This window comes from Thunnus maccoyii, chromosome 15, assembly GCF_910596095.1.
Source record: "Thunnus maccoyii chromosome 15, fThuMac1.1, whole genome shotgun sequence".
NCBI classification, from domain to species: Eukaryota; Metazoa; Chordata; class Actinopteri; order Scombriformes; family Scombridae; genus Thunnus; species Thunnus maccoyii.
The window spans coordinates 7,910,153-7,926,309 of record NC_056547.1 but is presented as its reverse complement, the minus strand read 5'-3'; the positions used below and the strand labels follow the sequence as shown (position 1 = coordinate 7,926,309).

The 16,157-nt window shown below is 43.8% G+C and overlaps 1 protein-coding gene across 13 annotated transcripts in view; it reads left to right on the top strand.

Annotated features, from left to right (window-relative positions):
• The window catches only part of macf1a (microtubule actin crosslinking factor 1a), a 236,795-nt gene that overhangs the window by 174,476 nt on the left and 46,162 nt on the right, over positions 1 to 16,157 (top strand). For all 13 annotated transcript variants that reach the window (XM_042434970.1, XM_042434975.1, XM_042434969.1 and 10 more), the window contains 2 exons: positions 781 to 1,098; positions 1,239 to 1,421. In XM_042434970.1, the coding sequence (XP_042290904.1) occupies positions 781 to 1,098; positions 1,239 to 1,421 (501 nt within the window). The remainder of the gene's footprint in view (positions 1 to 780; positions 1,099 to 1,238; positions 1,422 to 16,157) is intronic.

The following is a 16,157-nucleotide window of genomic DNA, read 5'->3' as shown; positions in this document are numbered from 1 at the left end:
CGCTGAGGGATTGCAGAACAACTATAGCTGTCCGAAGAGTTTAGCTATTTGACTTACCGTAGTCATATATGGTCATTGTGGACATGCAACACTTTATCATAGTTTGAAAGGTAAAACAGAGCTTCGAGAATTCAGCATCTTTTTTTTTTTTTTTCCTGCAATCCAAGTTTCTACATATTCCATTTAAGGTTACAGCCATCACAGACGCTCTTAATTGTGTATTAAAGCCACTGGAGGAGTACGCTGTTATTCACTGTGATGTTTTATTTCTCCTTTTTTAAAATATTGATTCGGTGTCATCGCTGCTGAGAAAAGAAGGGTTGTTCTGTGGGAGACGGTGGAAGCAGCAAGCGTATCAGATATCTTTTATATCAGATCAGCCTACTCTCAGATAATGTTTCACTGTGTCTTTCTTGCACCTACACAGACCAACTCTATTTTTACTTTTCCGTAGTGTTGCATCATTTTCTGGTTGGGTTTCATAGTTTGTGCTCTGCTGTTACACTAATTTAGCCAATTTTCGCAGAGAAAATATCACCACCCACCAAGGGCTCATCCTTGTATGATTAATGATATTTCGGTATAGCATGAATATCCCAACCTTTTCATAGTACATCTCTGCTGTGGTTAACCGTTTTGTGACTGCGCTCCAAAAATGTGTTTAAATGCAGCAATCATGAAAAGTGAATCTGCAAGTCAACCGAAAGCTTTGCAGGTGTGTTGTGTGAGATGCTTGTTTTAATACCTCGTGTGCCTCTTTGTTCACTTTTTCTCCATCAGATCGAGCAGTGCTGCTCCTCCCTGGAGTCTCGGCTGCAGGGCGTCGGCGAGGTCCAGTCTCACGTCCGGGATGTCTTCTCGCGCCTTGCTGACCTTGATGACGAACTGGACTCCCTCAGTCCTGTTGGACGTGACGCAGACTCTCTAGCCTCTCAAGCGGACGCCCTCAAGGGCTTCCTGTCCCGTCTGACCAACCTCAGGTCGGAGCTGGAAGGACATTCGTCAGAGTGCACCACCATGCTTCGCCGGGAGGGCTCCTCCCCTGACCTCCTGGCTCTCAGGAGGGAGACAGAGGCTTTGAGTCGCCAGGCAGGAAAGGTGAGGGAGAAGAAGACGGATGATGATGATGATGATGATGTGGTCATAGTTTGGCGGTGGCATTGTTAAGTGCCCAGATTTATTCCATTAACGTGACTGTAAAAGTTAATTTGTTTCATCCGTTCCTGTTTATCCTCCAGCTGAGCGAGCGAGGTCAGGCCAGGCTGGACCAGATCGAGGACGCTGCTGACAGGGTTCGGGAGTTCTACAGGCAGGTGGCCGAGCTGCAAGGCCTGCTGGGAAGAGCGGAAGAGGGGCTGAACGCGCAGGGCATGGTCGGCACAGAGGTGGAGATGATCAAGCAGCAGCTGCAGGAGTTCAAGGTAGGACGGACTTCTTCTCGCTCGTGGTTTACATGGATATCTGTGCACGAGAGTGAGTGTGCATTAGTGTGTATGTGCAAGTGTGTCGGTCAGTAAGAAGATGCATATGACTGTATGTGTTGATGTTTCGAAGAATCCGATTGAAAACTGGTTCGGTTTGGGGTTTTCTTTGGTTTGTAAAACAGTGCATACAGTTCTCAGTAGTGTGTGTGAGTACACGTGTATTTGTCATTAGTGTTGACAGTAATAACATCTGCTTGATTGTGAAGAACATGAGAGAATCGAACTAAATTCAGGGTGAAAAGGTTGTACTTGTTTGTTCTCGCAGTCTCTTCCTCTCCCATCATGTTTTCCCATCATGCCTAATTTGCACAGATAAAGATAAAGAGAAAACCTTCAGGGTAACATGAGCTTAGGTTTTGTGCAATGTTCTGTTTGTGATTAATGTGTGTGTGTGTCATGAATAGTGATATCCAATGTTTGTAGAGCCTCTGAGGAGGTCTGTATTTATCCTCCTCTGTTTGTTCATACTTATAGAGACGGTGAGGTAGGGGTATGTGTGTGTGTGTGTGTGTGTGTGAGAGAGAGAGAGGGAGAGAGAGAGAGAGAGAGAGAGGGGCTCCTGTGGTGTGTCAGGAGTCAGTGATGGTGATTAGTTGAGTCACACATCTCTTTAAAATGCCTGACACACCGCTGAATCACGCAGCCTCTGTTTTTATAAAGGATGATCTTTCAGCGTTCACTCGACATTTCCCACAAATATACTCACACTTTCTCTCTCTCACACACACACACACACACACACACACACTTTCCTCTCTCTTTCCCAGTCTCTTACACGACCACAGACATATCATACTTACCCCACTTCATAATGTTTAGGCACTACTCTTGCACTCTATTCGAACGTGTTAGCACTGTGATGATGGATGTTGGTCTAAATTTGATACCAGAGCAAGTGACGCACCTTTTTTTTTCCTCCGTTTCTCCTCCTTCTGTTGTGGTTTACACAACACTTAGTGAAAGCATGTGAAATATCTGCACTGCTTCTCTGTTGTTGTTGTTGTTGTTGTTTGTTTACCTCAGAGATATTTGACGTAGGAGATCGCGTCTGAGAAGACAATCTCCAGGTGTCGTGCTCACTCAGATTTCCAGAACAAGACGAGGTCATTGCGTTAGCTGTTAGCAATATGATACAGATAATATAATATATTAAACCTGGAGAGTATGTAAAAATAAATTTGAGCCGCAACTAGTGATTTTTTTTTATTATGGATTAATTTTAATCATGATTAATTGACAAAAAGTGATGTTTGGTCTACAAAATATCAAAATATTTATGTGATGACTTCATATTGTTTGTTGTGTCCTTCAAAAATCCCCCAAATTTTCACTTTACAAAGATATAAAACAAAGAAAAGCAGCAAAAGCATTTTTTCTTTGGACTTAAACAATCAGGCCTAAAAAATGTTGTGGATTAATTTTTTGATGAATCAACTAATCATCTATGCACTAGTGTAAACAGCTGGTAAATAAATACTGGGTACAAATATTTACTTTTTTGCACAACAACAAATGGAGGGAAATAGTTAAATAGATCCAACACCAGGAAGTCAATGTTTATATTGGTCATAATATGAATATGTTTATACTTTTTTTCTGACTAAAGAATGAAGGCGGGGAAAAAAAAATATCTGCATGATCACAGCACTTAATTCATCACAGTACAGTGTTTCCTTCTTGTGATATTCAGTATTAAGACCTGGACTATTGTAGCACGTCTCTGCCTTTTTAAAGAGTAATTCTTCTTTACTGTCTTGAACGGTGTCGGAGCTAACCTCAGGAATGTGCTTCGCTGGCATCTCCATTGTATTTCATCGCGTTTACTCTCCACTGTTCGTTTCACGGGTACAGAACGCTCTTTCAGTCCAACTACTATCATTAAAGAGCACATTTTCTTACCATGATGTAATATCCTGTCCACTTTAGAAAACTATGTAAGTATGTGAGAGCTCAGGAGAAGTATGCACGAATCCCACGCACAAAGCAGCACACTAAACCGCTGTCTCTCCCATCTGCAGCCGCCTGAGATGCACCGAGAAGGTTATGCTTTTTGGAAAATGATTGATGACTCATGTGATATGAGCACTAATCATTTTCATGCATTTGAAAAATTTAGTAGGAGTCCCGCTTGTCCCCCCGGAGAGTGATTGACTCCACTGTTGTTAAGATGTGTGGGTGGATCAAAGAACAATTTTTTTTCCATTTCATGAGTCGTCTTCGCTCATGTTTCTCTTTATTCTAGTCCCTACTTTCCCTTTTTTCTTTTCCTTCTCTGTCTTTTTATCTCCTTTAATTTAATTATTTGGATATTTAGCGAAACATCTTCATTGCCCTCACATCTCTCTCTCGCCCTACTAATCTGTCTGTGTCTGCTTCCCTCCAATCCCTCTGTCTGTTTCTAGGTCTCTCTCTCCGTCTCTTCTTCCCCCTCGTCGGGTCTCTTAATGAGAACGGGCCAAATTAATGTGTGGCGAAGAACAAACAGACCGAGGAGATAAAGAGGTGTTGAGAGAGAGAGAGAAGGAGGGAAGGATGAGAGGGGGGAGAGAGAGAGAGAGAGATAGAAAGAGAGAACTGTGGAAATCTAAATAGGCTACACTTCAGAAGTAGGGCCAGATCAGACAAAGAGCGTGGAGCTTTTATGTATTTTGTCTGGTGCACAGTTACAGTAGATTTAGCATGTTAGTGAGTGTGTTTACAGGTATTACAATACTTGTGCTCGCAGTATGTTTACACTGACGCAGTAAATGACTGATATAACAAAAATTAAAGAGCAAAGAAAAGATTAAGAACCAGCTTTCTTTATACTTATTTACTTTTGATTCCTGCATTAAATAAAAAACTGAGCAAGGTTCTCCAATTTGGACTAAAATCCTGGAAACCTCTTTGAATTTTTTCTTTTAGTTTTATATTAATATGCCTTAACAAGCTGGAGAAATACAGATGTTTTGTAAAAAATCCCTAAACAAGAAATAGCTGAAGAAAGAAATAGAGTATTAATTACCTATTTTTGTTTAAATATGTATTAAATGTTGGTAATCTCATCATTTTTCATCTAGCGCCACCGTCAAGTCATAATTTCTACTCAGAAAAAAGATTTGATAAGCCCCTTAAGGCTTCACCAGTCCTTAATAAAATAAAGTAGGTGTTAATCACGTTATCCATACACTGTTTATGATTTTTACTCCATTAAAGCTGTGAACTGTGAACCCGAGGTGCAGACAGACTGGTGGCAGACTGGGTTGTGAAAGTAATAGCAGGGGCAGGATGTATAATAGCTACTGTCTGCAGGGTATGTAGAGCATGGAGAAATGGTCTGTCACTCCGTCTGGGGGCAGAGGGGGTATTTATAGGAGGGCAATGAAGGGAGGATAGCGGGGGGGATATTGTCGAGAACAGAGGAAAGAGCAGAAAATAACAGTCAAACAGAGAGCAAGACGGCAGATCGTCATGGAGAAGCAGGATCACGAGGCGGGCTTACAGATGCAGAGACAAAGATAAGGAAATAATGGGATAGAAGGAATAGAGTGAGAGGGTTTTTTTTTCCACTTCTGACCTCCCTATCTGCCTTTTCTTGTTACCTTATTTCATTTTTATCTTCTCTCTGTATTGCAGCTGCAGTATATATTGCCTTTATCCTTCTCTAATAGTCTAAAGGAGGGATAAAGGGGGAGAAAAAAAAGACAAAAATCTCTTTCGCCCACTCTTTGAAGTTGCTTTCCTCTCCTCCGCCGCTTTGTCTCTACCTCCCCTCCGCCTTCTTTCTCTCTCTCTTTCTCCCTCTCTCACTCTCTCTTTTTCTGTAACTGATCCAGCTCGGCTCATTTCAAACCTAAACATGTCTGTCTGGCTCCAAAACAGACCAGGCCACCCCTCTCTCCCCCTCTCTTCATCTCCTCCTTCCCCCTCCCCCACCAGACCCCATTTCCAATCCAGAGGGATGATGTCATGCCGATGCTTAGAAAGACGAAGGGGCTCGGAGAGAAGTGTGTGTGTGTGTGTGTGTGTGTGTGTGTGGGTGGGTGGATGGGGGGCAGCTAGGGGATAAGGGGTCATGGGACTGGGAGGTGATGTTGTCAGATTATTAAAACTTCCCAACAGTGATCTCAGAGAGAATTACTGGGTCAGAGAGAGAGAGAGAGGCAGTGAAATCAGCATTCCTGTCAAAAACCAGAGCAATAGTTCATAATTTATCATGTAAATAAAACAATTTGGGCTGCGTATGAAAACCAAAATGGGTTTATGTGTAATGAAAACTGTTGAAACGTCGGTCAGACCCTGGTTTGACAACTTAAGCCCATTTTATTGAGTAAGAGTTCTTGCTTATAATTGTGTAACAACATTTGAATGGTAAATGTTGGCTTCTTTTCTGAAATAAAAGAGTTTTGTAGAGTTTTGTTTCTCAGAATAAGGTGTTGGAAAAAAAGTATTGTTTGGTATCAGAAAGTGGTTTTGTATCAGCGCTAATTTGAAACAGTACGCACCCTTAAAAACATTTGGTCATAATGAAAACACACAGAGACATGGCAGAACGCCTGCATCTGAAATCACTCCTATTTATATACTGTAGTGCTCTATATTTACTGTCCATCCTTTTATTATTTTATTTCAGTGTCCAAATTGTAATCGTGTGGAATTTATAAAGTATAAAGTGTTCTCAAAATTCCCACAATAACACCAAAAATGATACTTTAAGCTAAGAGTCATGCTTCATTATACCTTCCTATTGATTAGTTGATCTTCAGAAAATCGGCAACAATCTTGATAATGGAAGATTTGCTTTTTTTCTTTCTGTATATGACAGTTAATTGAATATCTTAACATTTTAGACTCTTAGTCAGACAAAACAAGCTATTTAAAGACATCTTTGAGGCCTCTGAGAAATTGTCAATGCTGTTTTTTGTACATTTTTTTTTTTAAATATTTCATATAAACGATTAACAGAGAAAATGATGGACGGATTAATCAATGATGAAAATAATCGTTAGTCGCAGCCTACGGGGAACACACAAAATGACGATGATTTATGAGTGTCTGAAGTTTTAATTTACTGCTCACTATGGATTAAACCAACCTGTCTGCATCTGTTACATACAGAGCAGTGAATGAATGAATGAATCAGCGATGGAGTGATTTCAGACGCAGCCTCGTTTTGTGTGAGAAAGAGGATCAGAAAAGTTTCCGTCTGTTTTTCTCTGTTTTCCCAGTCAGACTATCGCTATTTACCGTGTACATGTTTATACATGGCCATCCTGTCTGCACATATGTGCTACTGTGGAATCCGTGTTTGTATTTAGGTTCGCTCCGCCGACCAATGAGGAGCGTGTGTGTGCATGTACTCTGCATCAGAGGATGCTTCTAATTCCAGTCTTTTTCGGGGTGCAACCGGAATCTCAGCTGTCTCCTCACCCCACCCTCACACACACACACAAATACACACTCCCACACACACATTAAGGTGTGGCATCAACATCCCTCTGCATGCCCCTGACTCCCTTCGTCTCTAAGCAGCTGACATAGTCTCTGGGTGGGATGAGAGAACACACACACACACACACACACACACACACACAAACACGGTGGTGTTTCAGCAGAGCAGCGTTACAAGGCTCTAAACCCTGTAGGTACAGATGGACATTCCTGGGAAGGGCTGGTTAGTCTGGTTAACAGCAGAGCAGGAGGTATTTGTGTGTCTTTGTGCACACATGTTTGTGAAAATCCCTATCCTAAATCATGACTGCACACCTCCCCTGTCTTCACCTCTTCTACCTCCTTCTCCTTCACACATTTCTCCTCCTCCTCCTCCTCCTCCTCTCTATTATTTTATTCTCCTACAGTCTCTCCTCTCCATCATCCTATAGCTTTCACTCCTTGGAGAATCTATAAGCCTGTGACTCACTGTCCTTCCTCGCACCGACTGTGTCAGCAGCTATTTAATGATGGGTGTAGAAGTCAAGCCCAGCGACTCCCTGGTTGTCTTTCAGCCCATGCTGTGAAGCTGGAACACATCCTAAATTTCACCTACAGTAAAAAAAAATGTTTAGACATTTGACTTTTTGATTTTAGTAACTAGTAAGTAAGATGTTTTGACTTTACAGGATGTCCAAAACACAAAAAGTCCATTGTTGAGCTGAATGAAAGATACTGTGTGTTAACACATACCCGTGTAATGTAACCCATAATGTCTTCTAGTGAGCCCATATTAAATCTTGGTGAGTCAGACAGGCCCTCTGCAGCATTTCTCTTCAGGTCTGGAAATCATAAATCAACAAAGTCATCTAAAACTCTTGCATAAAACTACATGTCATGTTTTGAAAGGTTAAAAAACCTCATAAACATTTTTCTGATACACATTTTATGTCGTTGATACTCCGTCAGTATTTCAGCCTTCTACTCATAAACATGCTCTCCGTTTATCAAACTGAACTTACAGTACGCTGTATGTAAATCATCAAAACCACATGATGAAACTGGCCAGTGGAAAATATCTGAAATTTGAAGTATGAAAGGGGGCTGAGGTCATTCACGTCCAAGTTTGTATCCTCTCAGGTCAGACTGTATCTAATGACTTTCAGCCGGACTGGTTAACCAGTTTGAAGTTGTTATCGGCCATGTTGGCGAGGCTAATTCAAACGCTAAGGTGGAGTGCTGTCTGAAGAGTTCAGTGTGTCAGAGCCCAGTAACCCTCCCATGACTCCCCTGCTAATCCAAGTCATACGTCATCTGGACACCAGTGTTGTTTACTGGCTCTCAGGATTTTCCTGGATTTCTTTCTGTCTTTCTGTTCTTTTTCACCCTGCGTAGTCATGTCCGTTAGCGTGTGTGATTTTTCAGTTTGTCTATATACTGTATGTATATATATGTATGTGTGTGTGTGTGTGTGTGTATGCGTCTGAGTGCATGACTCTCATTTCTGCCTGCGTGTGTGTGTGTGTTTTGTCTCTCTGAGGGGCTGATTGGATCACGCTAACATAATTTCTCTAATCATATAACTTGATTTGTCCAAACCGAACTTTCCTTTAACCTGCTGGCACACACACACACACACACACACACACACACACACACACACACACACACACACACACACACACACACACACACACACACACACACACACCTTTCACCCCTGTGCATACTATACGCGCGATTGATCGAGAAAGTGAGCGATTGTTATGTCTCGGGATTGTGCGATCTAAATATGTCTGAGATGGTGTGAGTAGTGCATATGTGTGTGTGTGATGTCTTAGCCTATCCACTCTCAGGTCCTGTATTGTTTCAGCTGTTGTGAATTAGAAAGGCATGCCACAGCTTGGCCTAGCCCTCTCACTCTCTGGCTTTTTCACTCCCTTTTTCTCAGCTCAGTGAAATCCAATATTCTATTCTGATCTGAACTGGGACAAATATTAGCAAGCTGTTATGTCGTAATTGTTCTTTTATTAGAACACAGAGTGTGTTAAATGTGTTTTTTTACCTCTAACTAAATGATTTTGTGGGTTATATTTCAGAATAACATGATGCGAGACCCTTTTTGTGTATGAAATGCTTCATTTTTAATCACATAACTGATACTATGTCCAGATATCTAAGGGAGCAGTATAAATCTAATAAAAGATAAACTGATGCTAATATGGGAAAATAATATTTACCATATAATTCATGCTTTGCTCAAGATAGATTTCACCGGATAGTTTACAGTAATGGTTGTTTGACTTGTGATAAACATGGTAAATGGACTCCATTTATACAGAGCCTTACTAGTCCTCCAACCACTTTATAATACATGTCAACATTCCCACACACATTCATGCGCTGATGGCAGAGGCTGCCATGCAAGGTGCCACACACTCACACTCACACACACACACACACACACACACTAACGCAACCATCAGGAGCAATTCAGAGTCAATATCTCGCCCAAGGACACTTCGACATGTGGACTGGAGGAGCCGGATCGAACCGTCGATATTCTGATTAGTGGACGACCTGCTCTACCCCCTGAGCCACAGCCGCCCATATTGATAGGAAACTTCAGCAAACTGATGTTGTTGTTCCCCCACATACTTTATTAGCACATCTGAGTAATTTTTATCATATAAGTGGTGATATTATAACTGTACACCATTTAAAGTAGTAGTAATCTGATGGGACCTGTCATAACCAGAGACTGTTAGGGGAAATACTGCATATAATTCCTGCTACTCTCTCAAACCTAACACTCATCAGTTGTTTTTGTTTGACTTTTTTGCACACATTATTTACCGCTAAACATACATATATTAGTGTTAAGTCTGAGAACAGCGGTGTAAGATCCTGGACAGAATGAGAATCAGGTGGATGTGTGGGCGGTGAAGGAAGCACAAAGAAAAAGAGAAGAGGAGCTTGTGTGTGTGTGTGAATAAAAGAGAGTTAAAGAGAGATGACCTCTAGCGTTGACCTCTCAGCAGGTAGCCTCACAGGTGTTGTTTGGTATGTGTGTGTGTGTGTGTGTGTGGGAGGGAGGGGGAAGGGGAGAGAGGGCGAGAAAGATGAGGTTACTGAAAGAGAGGATAAGCCTATTTTTACCACAGTAAAACTCCCCAAATGGTGTCAACTACCACAGAGAATCGACCCTCCAGAGTGTTTATAATGTGGAAAGTCCTTCCTGCATTAATCACATATGGACATTAAACTCTATCTGTAACATAAAGTTGGACTGCTGGCTGCTAGCTGAATGAAAACACACACACACACACACATAGTGAGAGGCAGGCTGGGAGAAAGTGTGAAAGTTTTTATTTGCCTAAAAGAATGTGCGTGCGCCATGTAGTCTAATTTACCGTTAAATTGAAAAGCACACAAGTACTTGCACAAGCGCGCAAACACAGAGCAAATCACCCACAAAAATCGGCAAAGTCTGAAACTAGTGCCGCGCGTAAGATGATTGACAGGTGTGCTTATTGAAGTTATTGAGCATGATGGCGGGGTGTGTGCGTGCCTTATTTGCTTTCGAGTCGTACGTACGTCGGTGTTCACGTACGACTTTGGGGGTGTGTGTGTGTGTGTGTGTGTGTGCTGTGTCCAGGTCTCTTTGTGTCGTCTCTCTGCCTGAGAAAGGTTGAGAACAATAAATGCTTTCACACACACATACACGCGCACACACACACACACACACACGGGCAGGTAAAATGCTCTGCTAGTTAATATAAAACTACCCCTGAGAGTTGGAAAGAAGAAGGCGGGTGGGTTAGGAGAGTAAAAGCACAGAGAGAGAGAGATAAAGAGATGGCAGCTACATTTTTCCTGCTGCCAGGTTACCAGAGAGGGGGTGGGAGAGTGGGACGGCTGGAGAGAGAGAGAGAGAGAGAGATTGAAAAACAAGACATGGAGGAAGGAAATGACATTAAATGACAGCGTTTTTGACGAGACAGGTTATGGATTTACTCTTGGCTCGGGAGAAATGAAAAGGAGAGAGAGACGGAGAAAAGTATGTTTTTGCTGTCGACAGGTGTTCCCCCATGAGCAAATAAACGACCCAGAAAAGTCAATAATACATACTTTATGCCCGCCACCTGTGTTTGTGTTTATGTCACTTAACTGCACTAAGTGGTTTCAAGGCTCAAGACACTAAACAATGGCTGTTTGCACCATTTAACTTTGGCAAAACCACAACAGCATTAAGTGTGAATAACGGTCCATTTAGTGGATCCTGTGATCCGAAGGGCTACAAAGCACTGTGGCAGTAAAAATTTGTGCCACACAATGACCCCCAGGGAAAATTAAACCCCTAATCCTTGCATCTCTCCATTCCTCTCTCAACACCCTCCTCCCCCCCCCCCCTTTTAGTCACTTCTTTGATTCTTAAACCAGCCATGACGACAGAGGAATGAAGAAAATTATAGGAAGGGTGTGGGGGCATGATGGATCTGCAGAGGCATTGACTAATCAAATTTAATCTTAAACAGATCACGGGGGGTCGTAGGTGGAGCCGTGGACTGTGTCAATAGTCAATGAGGCAAGGGAAGAAGTGGGAGGGTGAAGGACATCATCTGAATGAGCACATTAAACGAGCGTAATCTGTTTATCGGTCCCTCGTCGTCCTTTGAGCCTCCTTTACTCTTTAATTTTTTTTTTTAGTTCTTTTCCCCCTTTCCTCCTGTCCTTCCATCTCTCCTGGTAGCTGGCCCACATCTGTGAATGCTTGGATTTAAATCTTGTTGTGGTCTGTGTAGAGGGGATTGTCGGTTAGCCGTGGGTCACGCGAGTGTTTGCGAGCCCTGCATGTGTGTGTGTGTGTGTGTGTAGCAAACCAGTGACAAACCCCTTTTGTTTCTATAAAGACGTTTGCCTTGGACGCGGCAATGACAGCTGCAGCGCAACTGACAGGGGTGGAGGGGGGGGGGAGGTGGGTGGTTGGTGGGGAGGTTGGAGGGGGGGGGAGGGCAGTTAAAAAGAAAGAGTGGAGTATTTAGCATATTTGTCATGCAAGCCACGGGCGGCTCTGTGCAACAGTTGAGAGAGAGGCTCCTCTTGTGAGTATTGGAAATGTGTGTCGAGGCAAAGGAGTGAGGAAGAAAGAAAGAAAGCAGGCGTGCTTTGCTTCAGATCAGCCAAGCTCTGCCAGACTGCTTTAAACAAACAGACTTGCTGAAAAAGGAGGGCAGAAGAGAGAACAAGGAGGAGGAGGTGGAAGAGGAGGAGGAGGAGGAGGAGTAACACCACAACTGGCACTGGGAAGCCTGTAACTTTAGATAACAAGAGAAAAACAATGTGGCTTAAAGTTCGCTGCTTCGGCTCTTGGGGGTTGCAGGTTGCCATGTTTGCTGGTTCCCCCCCTTCTTACTGACTGGGTGGCTGTTCAGAGATTTTGTGTGGCATCCTGAAGAAACAGACAGCACCCCCCCCCCCCTCCTCCTCTTTCTTTTTTTTGTGCACAGCCCCTTTTCCTCTTGGCCCCTCAGTCTCTCCCTCTGACACACACACACTGGTCTCCCCAGCCGGATTGAGTTTCAGTGAAGGCGCAGACGGGAATGCACAAGTGGAGCCTGTGAATATCACCGACTTTTGTGTGTGTGTGTGTGTGACTGTATGTTTTCCATAGTTATTTTTTGTTTGCTACTACCAGCTTTACTTCTGCTGGACGGAGGAATTGTTGCTCAACTATTAACTGTGACAAAGGAGGAAATAGTGAAGTGAATCAAACCGGACTGGACTCACTTCCTCGTCTGCCTGAAGCTTGGACTATTGGTTTGGGGGGGGGGGGAGAAAAAAAAGACAGCTCATTACTGATAAGCCTCTTTCTCTCCCGTCGGCTAACAGTCCCGCCCCTCTCTCCCTCTACCTCCATTGCTCCCTCCTTCCTCTTTTCTTTTCCTTTCTTTGACTTTGTATCATTTCACCCTCAGCGGACAGTGTTTTTGTGCTCCAAAGGGGAGGGGTGGTGGTGGGGGGGGGAGCAGTTTGCCCCCCGGAGAATTAAGAGTGGATTACAAAGCTGTGATGAATGCAGCCATGAATGTAGCCATCTCACATCGCTAGCCCCCTTCTCTCTTTTTCTCACCACACCAAATCTGGCAACAGAGGCAGGGAGAGTGAGATACTGTATTATATGCTGCCTGCTCGCCTGAAACCCTCATCTGGGTTTTATTACAGTATATTAAAGCATTTTTATTCATTCCTTTTTTTTATTATTTTTCTTCCTTTTATTTAATTGGAAATTGTTTTAATAGCAGAATGTTTCTGGGTGCGCAGCGTGGGATAATCAGCTGCATCCCCGTATTCAACTGATATTTTTTTGTTAACGAGCAAAATCCTCCTCTGCACTACTCTTTTCTCTCTTGCTCCACGCCCCCTCTCAACACCCTGCCTCCCTCTCTATCACCACTAAACTCCCCTACACCTCTGCCTCTCTCTCTCTCTCTCTCTGTCTCATGTTTTTTTTTGTCGGGAGAGAGAGGAAACCAGCATGATTGGAGCACTTCCTGTGTTTTAATACCAGTGCAGGAAACAGAACAAACGGAGCTGAATTCAAACACAAACAGCAAGAGAGAAGGGAGGGAGGGAGGGAGGGAGGTTGGGAGAGAGTGAGCAAGCGTGTGTGAGAGAGAGAGAGAGAGAGAGAGTGAGGACATGTGAGTGAGTGAGAGAGAGAGGAGACAAGGGGGGGGAGCAGCAAGAGAGCGAGAGTGAGAGGAAAAGAGGGAGATTTTTTTAGCAGCTGCAAACCATTTCAGCTGTGTAGTGGCCTGAGAACAGAGACTGGGAGAGAAAGAGAGCAAAGCTTTGGGAGCCCACACGTTTCAAAGAGAGAAAGAAAAAGAGGGAAGAGGAACTGGGATTGCGTGGCACTTTGTTTCATTCTCTCAGTACGGAGTCGGGAGCAGGAGAAAGAAAAACAGCAAAGACAGAGCTAAAGGGAAGGGAGCGTGTCCTGGGATTGTCTGCTGGTAAAGAGGGGGAAGACGCCGCCTGCAAGCAAAGCTTGGACTGGAGCTGGGAGGGCTGTCTGGGTCTTTGCCCTCTGGATACAGTCCCACAACTCGCTGCTCTGCCCTGCTCGCCTGCCTGCCTGGTCCAGGACCCAGCCACCCACCCACCCCCCCCACCGTTTCTATCTACCCCCAGATGCCCTCTTTCAGTCCAGCCTCACCCCCTCCAAGATCCTGCCTGCTTTCGATCTACTGTACCACCTCTCCCCCTGGAGCTGTGGATGATCTGAGGATGAGAGAGAAAGAAAGCAAGATGAAAGACAAGAATTGAAACACTGACCGGGATTTCTTTACGCAAAAACAGACTTGCTTTTTTTTTTTCTTTGTTCCGGATTTAGCATTTTTCTTCAAGTACTTGACTGTTGTTTGGATGACGGAGTTGATCTTCTCTCACTGATGACGAGTGTTATGATGGTGATGAGATGTCTTAGACAAAATTAGGGTTTGTCCTGCAGACACAAAGCCCTGATTCTTTGTGATGGAAGCAAAAGGACAGAAAAAGAAAAGCTGTGGACTGCTTGAACACTCACCGGACCACAAAGTGGCAGTGACTCGGTAAACGGATTTCTATTTTCATATTTTTCTCGAGTTGGGTTTCCTCGCCTTGAAAAACTCTGTTTTCGTGTCGTTCGTTTAATAGAGTTCATGTTGTCATTCATTTTTTCTGTAATGAACATTTTTTTGAACAAAGGAAGATAAAAGTGAAAACACATCCATGGAGTATTGCACTTTCCTATTCATTGCACCCCACGCAGTCTTTCTTTTATATAACAGAGAGTGGGTTTTCTCACCTTAAAAGGAGACTTTTACACTTCCCTGCCTGCCTCTCACTGAGACCGTTGAACTTCTCCAAGCCCTCTCTCCCCTTTCCTGTTGTGCCACAGAGAGGAGAGGACCGGAGAGGAAGGGAGGCAGGAGCTTGGGGAGAGTAAAAAAAAAAAAAAAAAAGGAGTCAAGGAAAGAGTCGCTGTACATGAATATGGAGGAGAGAGACGTACTCTGTGTTTATGACAGCAAAACAAAGGGGTGTTATCTGCACGGCGCTCACCTCACCTTGGACTTTGTACTTCTCAGAGAGGGAGATGATGACTGTTTCTTTCCCTTCCTCCCTCTGTTCATCCCTTCACCTCTCTCTCATTCCTACAAGCCTTTCAAATAAACAGAACTGGTGATTAATATGGTGCCGAGGGGGAGGGCTGTCTCTCTCACTCCCCGACTGATGCCACACAGCATCTCAGAACGACCGAGGAAATGTACAACTGTTGAAGTGACATAGGCAAGAACGCACCGTACGCCACTGGAATGATACTGTGGATGATAAAATTTAGATTTTTTTTTTTCTCTTAGAATGTGAAACCTGAAGGATTTGTTAAATGCAGCCAAATGGACTGTTTGCTTTTTGTGGATTGTTGGACTGGGGACAACTGAAGGTAAAGGAATTAATTTTCCACAAAGACCCCGTTTTTGTGCACGGTTTTCTATTTCGTTTCTCCAAGTGCCGTGCCACACCTGCACCTTAAATCACAACCAGATTTTCTGTGGCAACCCCAAAAAAAAAAAAGTACAGAATGGGGAAGCCCCTTAGCCGTCCAGACTGTCTGAGGCAGAACCCTCGCTGCCTTGGGAAAGGTGATGAGGATGAAGCATACATAGAGGACTGCTACGTCCCCCAGCGTTCCATATATGATACCATGCGCATCAATGAACAGATTGACCAAGGGACCAAATTGTGTCAACCCTCCAGGAGCACTCTGGGCTCTGGAGGGGAGGTAAGAGGAGAGGGGAGTACATTATCCAGCAATGGCACCCTTGGAGCTGATATAGGTGGTGTTTTTGTCTCCAGGAATGTAGATAATGCTGGAGGGGTGAAGAAACTAGATGAGAGGGTGATCTTTGATGCCTTAAAGCTAACTGGTGATCCTCAGATTATGTCACCACCAGTTGGCATCGTAGGTTCAGGCTTGCCCATTGCTCCGTCCTCATCTGGCTCCAGTGGGGTGGCTGCAGTGGCCAAGAGGCGGCATCAAGGTAGCGATAAGAAGGACAATCCGAACCGTCGCTCTTGGAAGGCCTTTATGCCCCCGAGTTATCCAGAGTTCGCAGAGAGACTTGAGTTCTCATCTGTTGAAGGAGCAGAGAAGCGTTTGTCTGGAGCAGGGACTCCTCTCTCTCCTCTACCACCCATTCAGCCCATTCTCCCCTC